At 54.5% G+C, this 6,016-nt stretch overlaps 4 protein-coding genes across 4 annotated transcripts in view; 3 read left to right on the top strand and 1 right to left on the bottom strand.

Annotated features, from left to right (window-relative positions):
• Nucleotides 1–102: 102 nt before the first annotated feature.
• On the top strand, nt 103–329 carry PHACADRAFT_189702 (uncharacterized protein; the record flags this gene model as incomplete). Its single annotated transcript, XM_007389964.1, has 2 exons — nt 103–165; nt 219–329. The coding sequence occupies 2 exons, from the start codon at nt 103–105 to the stop codon at nt 327–329; spliced, it is 174 nt and encodes a 57-aa protein (XP_007390026.1).
• Nucleotides 330–1,096: 767 nt separating this feature from the next.
• On the top strand, nt 1,097–3,959 carry PHACADRAFT_133147 (uncharacterized protein; the record flags this gene model as incomplete). The annotated part of the gene is made up of 12 exons (XM_007389963.1): nt 1,097–1,697; nt 1,747–1,840; nt 1,892–1,914; nt 1,962–1,991; nt 2,040–2,086; nt 2,137–2,183; nt 2,234–2,333; nt 2,391–2,419; nt 2,479–2,715; nt 2,770–2,987; nt 3,083–3,208; nt 3,283–3,959. 12 exons carry the CDS (start codon nt 1,097–1,099, stop codon nt 3,531–3,533), a joined length of 1,803 nt encoding a protein of 600 aa, XP_007390025.1. The 3' UTR covers nt 3,534–3,959.
• Nucleotides 3,960–4,257: 298 nt separating this feature from the next.
• On the bottom strand, nt 4,258–4,508 carry PHACADRAFT_189700 (uncharacterized protein; the record flags this gene model as incomplete). Its single annotated transcript, XM_007389962.1, has 2 exons — nt 4,258–4,278; nt 4,332–4,508. 2 exons carry the CDS (start codon nt 4,506–4,508, stop codon nt 4,258–4,260), a joined length of 198 nt encoding a protein of 65 aa, XP_007390024.1.
• Nucleotides 4,509–4,868: 360 nt separating this feature from the next.
• Nucleotides 4,869–6,016, top strand: part of PHACADRAFT_23866 (uncharacterized protein) — a gene marked incomplete at both ends in the record, with an annotated part of 1,925 nt that continues 777 nt past the window's right edge. The window contains 4 exons of the mRNA XM_007389509.1: nt 4,869–5,373; nt 5,422–5,546; nt 5,594–5,770; nt 5,828–5,992. Coding sequence (XP_007389571.1) covers nt 4,869–5,373; nt 5,422–5,546; nt 5,594–5,770; nt 5,828–5,992 — 972 coding nt within the window. The remainder of the gene's footprint in view (nt 5,374–5,421; nt 5,547–5,593; nt 5,771–5,827; nt 5,993–6,016) is intronic.

Genomic DNA, 6,016 nt, shown 5'->3' with positions numbered 1-6,016 from the left:
CGTATATGGTGTAGAACATCGTCTAGGGAGTGGGCAGTGCTTTCTTTCGGGTAACGTGACTACTAAGAGCGCCACACTGCAGTGTTCGTTGAGACAGCACGCATGAAGGAGATCTTGGAGGACTACGGCCTGCGAATCAAGACGCGGAACACGCTCGTGCCCCCGGTGTGTACACGATTTTGTTTCATCGGCGACGTTGTTGCTGAGGAGCAGTGTAGAGGCTCAACTGGCTGCTTTCGGAGAAGCCAGAGACGCTCCCAGGACTATCGAAGCACGATTGGTACTTGCTAGGTGCGGGATCCGACGCGCCTCTCATATGCGGCGGCTGATCGCCTTTTCAAGCAGCCTGTGTCGGCGGGCATGACTTCGTGCACAGGGCTTTCGAAGTTGCCGTCAGGCAGTAGTGAGCGAGCGATTTGGACTTGATACCCGGATGTAAGCATATACCCCAGCAGATGGCAGCTTTGAGCGAGGTACACAGTAAGGAAACACAAGCACGTGTTCATTAATGGATTTATCACGTGATAAGAACGAAAGTAGAGATGGGTAAGAAAATAATGGAAAGTCTGCTTCAGATACTTTACTTACCTAGTAACGAACCTAGGCGCTTGTCATTAGCCAGTCTAATTTTTCTTGTATCATTCAACGCCCACAAATTGTCGAGCTGTTCTGAGCCTTCGAGCCAACCAGCCCTGCATCGCACCGGTAACGACTCCGTCGGCCAAGTGAATATCGCCCCGGGAGCGGAGCATGCGCTCTTCTATACTCGCTGCCAACGGAATCAAAATAAATGCGGAAGCATGCGCGCCCCCTCCAAACCGTCCCCAGATGTTTGCTACTCACATGAGCAGCACAGAAAATTGCTAGTCCGACGTTTGACGGTCAGATGCGCAGCTTTTCCCGAGGTCAGTGGCCATAGTGGAGTGCCTCCTACAGACAGCCTGCACGCAGAGTGGCATCGGTGGTAACAGATGTCCAGCTCCAGGATTCCTATCATTCCGTTTGCAAGACGGACGTCGTCTGCGTTCGGGTCCAGTGATGGGCTTTTTGCATAAAGAGCCGCAGCCCGACGACCCTCTCTCGGTGTCGCCTCGACATGAACCCATACAACGACGTCAAGTCTCCCGGGGAGTATGAAGAGCTGCTTCCACAGCCAAATGCTACTCTGGTCAAACCATCTCTGTGGAACCAGAGGCTGCGCATTGTAGCTGCCTTTGTCGCCGGCATTCTCACTTGCTTTTCAGTATTGAGCTATGTGCACCAGCCATCTTGTGCCATCGACCAGGCTGCCCCGTCCGGCGCCGTCGAGCTGTATGCTGCGCCATGGGCCGGCTCGTCTGAGGTGCACCACTACCCCCCTGCATCCCCGACCAACGTCAACCCATCGCTCTTCCCCACGTCTGTCGGCTACGCCGGCACCACCGCGACAGGCGCGGAGCCTGCGATTGTCGTGACCGCGCCGTCCTATCCGGTGCACACTGGCGCGCCCAACCTTGTTGCGCCATCATTCAAAGGTCACCGAAACCACACGTCCTCCAAATTCGATATCTTCAGGTACTGGGGCAACCTCTCGCCATGGTTCAGCGTCGAGCGCGGCGCATTCGGCCTGGACTCGAGCCCGGAGGTGCCCGACACGTGCCGCATCACCGGGCTGCATCTTCTCCATCGCCACGGCGCCCGCTACCCTTCGCATTCTGGTGAGGGCCACCTGGTTGTGCGTGGGAGACATTACTGATGGCTGTATAGACGGGTCCAGCGGTCCAGCGGGCTTGGCCTCCCGTCTCAACGAACATGCAGCCGAGTGGAAGGCCAAGGGACATTTGGCTTTCTTGAACACATGGTCAGTCTTGACACCTTTCTTTATTGACAGATGTCTTCATTTCGCCCGCAGGACATATAAGCTTGGCGAAGAATGTATGCCCTCAGAGCACCGTCTAAAGCGACATACTGAATCATCATAGTATTGACTCCCTTTGGACGCCAGCAGCTCTGTAAGTGCTGGTCTGCCTGCTGCAGCCACAGCTAACCAATTTTTGTAGACGACTTGGGTGTCTCTACGCGCCTCAAGTACGGCTTCCTCCTTAAGGTGGGTCCAATCAGCTGTACATACAACGCCTGTATTCATGTTACCTGCAGAACTTCTCTGAAACCAACACGATTCCTGTGTTCCGGACGGAGTCCCAGTACGTGTAAAATACTGCCTGCCATCGCCAGCACGCTACAACATTCATAGGAATCGCATGCTCGATTCTGCCCTGAACTTCGCCATTGGGTTCTTTGGGTACCCATTCGAGGGCCAGTACCAGCAGAGTATCACCATTGAGAATACCGGGGTATGTGTCCGTGTCGCGAAAGTACCCTTCCAGAGCACTGAGTTCTTTACTGTGCAGATAAACAACACACTTGCACCCTACATGACGTATGTCGCTGTACTCTCCTCTTCCATGAGCCAGACTTAGATACACCACTTTTCGTTAGATGTCCGAACTTCTATAGCGAGGAGAATATCCGTGGCTTTATCTACGCACGCAAATGGGCAGAGATATATCTCGAGGACGCACGGCATCGCCTCCAGAAGCACTTGCATGGTTACCATCTGACTATTGACGACATATACTCTATGCAGGAGACGTGTGCCTACGAGACTGTCGCGATCGGGTACTCCAAGTTCTGCGAGCTCTTCACCGAAGAAGAATGGGAGGGCTACGACTATTCGTGCGTCCTCCTCGCGCCTGCAGAGCCGCGCGTAACACTGACGCGTGCAAACAGACTCGACCTGGGCTTCTGGTACAGCACAGCGTGGGGCTCGCCGGTCGGGCGCGTGCTCGGCATCGGGTACGTCCAGGAGCTCGTCGCACGGCTCACGCACACGCCGATCGCGGAGCACAACTCGTCGACGAACGCGACGCTGGACGACAACGCGACGACGTTCCCGCTGGACCAGAGCCTGTATGTCGACGCGACGCACGAGATCACCGTGCTCAACGGTACGTCCCGCTACTCTGCGCCGTCGCGAACTTTTCTCCCGCTGTGAAAGCTGATGGGGTTTCTACTATGCTCGGGCGGGTGGTGCCTTGAACAGTCCTGACCGCGCTGAACCTAAGCAACTTCGCCGCGGCCGGGCCCCTGCCGTACACCCACATCCCGCGCCACCGGTCCTTCAAGACTTCACACCTCGCGCCATTCGCAACCAACGTCCACTTCCAGCGTACGCAGCCGCTTTCCTCTCCCTCCCGCTCTCGTCCTCCTCTCTGTATCTGCTAACACACTCTGCACCTCCAGTGCTCTCGTGCGCACACACGCACGGCCCGCAAGTCCGGATCATCGTCAACGACGGCGTCGTGCCGCTCACGTCGCTGCGCGGGTGCCCGCACCAGCCCGACGGGCTCTGCCCGCTCGACACCTTCGTCGCCGCGCTGAGCGAGATCATTCAAACGACGGACTGGCAGTGGGGATGCCACGGCAACTGGAGTGTCGCCGCTGGCGACGTGTGGAACACCACGACGGGGTCCTACCCGCCGCGGCCTGTATGAGTACGTGTCATGGGCTGAGGTTCGTTATGTGTTGGGTGGGGCGACATGGGGCGTTGGAGCTCGTCGAGCTAAGTTTGTTGGCGGCACCCTTTTTGCTGGGGTTTGCGTGTACTTGTGAGCGGAGAACGACGGATCCGGATTGAGCGAGGGGCTGCAGCTCTGGCCCGCCTGGCATCGAATAAACTCCACAATGATTGATTGACTGCGAGCGGCAGGTTACAGATTCTTGTCGTAGCGGTCAAAAGTAACCACGACGGGGGCATGATGATCCCATAAGCTGTGTGGCCTTCGCCGTGGTCGTTCTCTGGACCATCGTGCCGTACACGCGGCGAAGCTGAACGCGGAAACACTACTCATTACATGAATTAAAGTATTACGTCTGATGTATAATCACGGTGGTCGGTGTACACAACACGCAGAGACCGGATGATAAATGGATGGAAACGTCGCTAACAGCTACTGTGCTGTCTCCTCGGATCAACATATTTCCCACGGGAAGTTGCCTTGCTTGCCCTGTTATTCACTCGTTTCAAATTCAAACTCGCGGCGCCTGACAAATGGTAGATGCGGCAGCAAGCGGCGTGGATGTTGAGATAATCTGCTGACGGTAATCCGAGGTCAGGTTCAGTGGTCTTGAACTCAACAATGCGGGGAATGTTTCTCTTCTTTAGAAATGCAGATTGCATTTCTAAAGAAGAGAAACATTCCCCGCTGATGCCTCGACTCAATAGCGGTCTGACATCTCCTAACAAAAAGCTGATGGGTCTCTGAGAGAGGGCGAAGGATTTGAAGACCTACAGTCGGGACAAAACTTTCCAGTGCGACTTTGTACCCAAAGGCAGGGCTCTCGAGAATGCTCGTGATAGCTGCTTCCGCTGCTCGACACCTGTCCATCGCTTGGACAATCTTTGGTGATTTGTGCGCAAAGTCGCTAGGAAGGGGCTGGTTCGTAAAGTCGCCAAGCGCGTTCGACATTGTGTGCGGAAGTAAACCCGTAGGAAAGCGCCCGATCAAGTCCTTGCGGCTTACGACGTCACGTCAACCAAAACGAACACGCGCACAATCTGCGTCATCCATGAGATTAGCTTTTCTTGAAAGCAGTCTCGGGGAGCAGGGATAGTGGTCAAATACGATGGACGAGGCGCCACAAGAGGCAAGCGTATTGCGCTGCCGGTTTAACAAAGCGTGAAGAGACGACGTCGTCTATAAGGAATGATGCTCACAGCCTAAAGCCGCTCGTACCTTGTATTAAATAGGCAGGTTAGGGTGGCCCTGCGGTCTACAACTGTACATAATTCTGTGAAAACGAAATTTCGCTGGCCTTTTCTGACTAGTATGTTTGGTCTGTCCACCCTAGGCCAGTGGGCCCACAAAGGGTACCCGTGGGGAGACGTCATTCTTCTGCAACGCGCGTCTGTGCCCTTCCTTAAAAGTCATGTGGCGCGAGGTGACGTAAGCAGATATCGACCGCCGGAGCACAACTTCCTCCTAACTTCCACAAGGCCCATCTCAGCTGCTCAACTAGATCTTACAATGTCGTATGAGCCGCAACAACTTCCTGGCGATTTTACGCACGAGTCGTCATCTGTCGTCAGAGCAATGAAGAAATGTCGACAAGCGGAGGCAGCCATCATGCGCGACCTCGAAAATAACGCCGCTGGTAGCGCAGTCTTATTGCTGGAGAAGAAGCTCGTCAACGTGCGGATCTTAGGGCACCTCCTGATCGTTGGGCTCACCAGTGCTGCTCAAGATTACATCGCCCAGATGATTAACCCTTGTCAAGATGAGCAAACACTTGTCGAATTGGGCGAATTCTACGACAAGTACTTGATCCGCGCTTGTAAGTCTTACCCAACTGCCATCAGAGCCATCATCTCATCTTCCGTAGTCGCTATATATAGCATTGATATGGACCCTTCGCCTCTCCATCTCTATCAGGACATATATGCTATTACCGAAGGTTCAAGCTTGCGGCAGCCAATGGACCAGAGTCGTTACCGGGCGAAGTCCCTTGTGGGTTCCACCATTACAAAATAAACCACCCTCTCATTTCTTGTTAGGCCCTCATGCGCGACAACTATCGCTGCATGTTGACCGGTCGAATTGATATCATGGCCGCGCTCCACGTGGAGGGACTGGGCCGCGAATTGAACGACGACAGAACTCAGCTTGAGGCAACGCGCTGCGCATATATATTCCCCGAATTTCTCGCTGCTGATGCTGACAGTGATGCGGAGGTATGTAGAGTTTGGAACATCGCAATATTCATTTTGGTCTGATTCCTGTCTCCTCAGCGTCAGGACATAGCCAAAGTATGGGACGTCATCAAGGGTTTCGGCTACTCCAAGATTCAGGGAGAGCTGAAGGGCCTTCAAGTCCATTCCTTGCGCAACATATTCACTCTGGAGGTCACCATGCACTCGCTCTTTGAGGATCTCAAGCTATGGTTCGTCCCGACTGTGAGTAGTTGAAGCCATTCGCCG

This window comes from Phanerochaete carnosa (genome assembly GCF_000300595.1).
Source record: "Phanerochaete carnosa HHB-10118-sp unplaced genomic scaffold PHACAscaffold_1, whole genome shotgun sequence".
NCBI lineage: Eukaryota > Fungi > Basidiomycota > Agaricomycetes > Polyporales > Phanerochaetaceae > Phanerochaete > Phanerochaete carnosa.
Note: the sequence above shows the minus strand (reverse complement) of the source record. Positions and strands in the feature narration are given on the sequence as shown.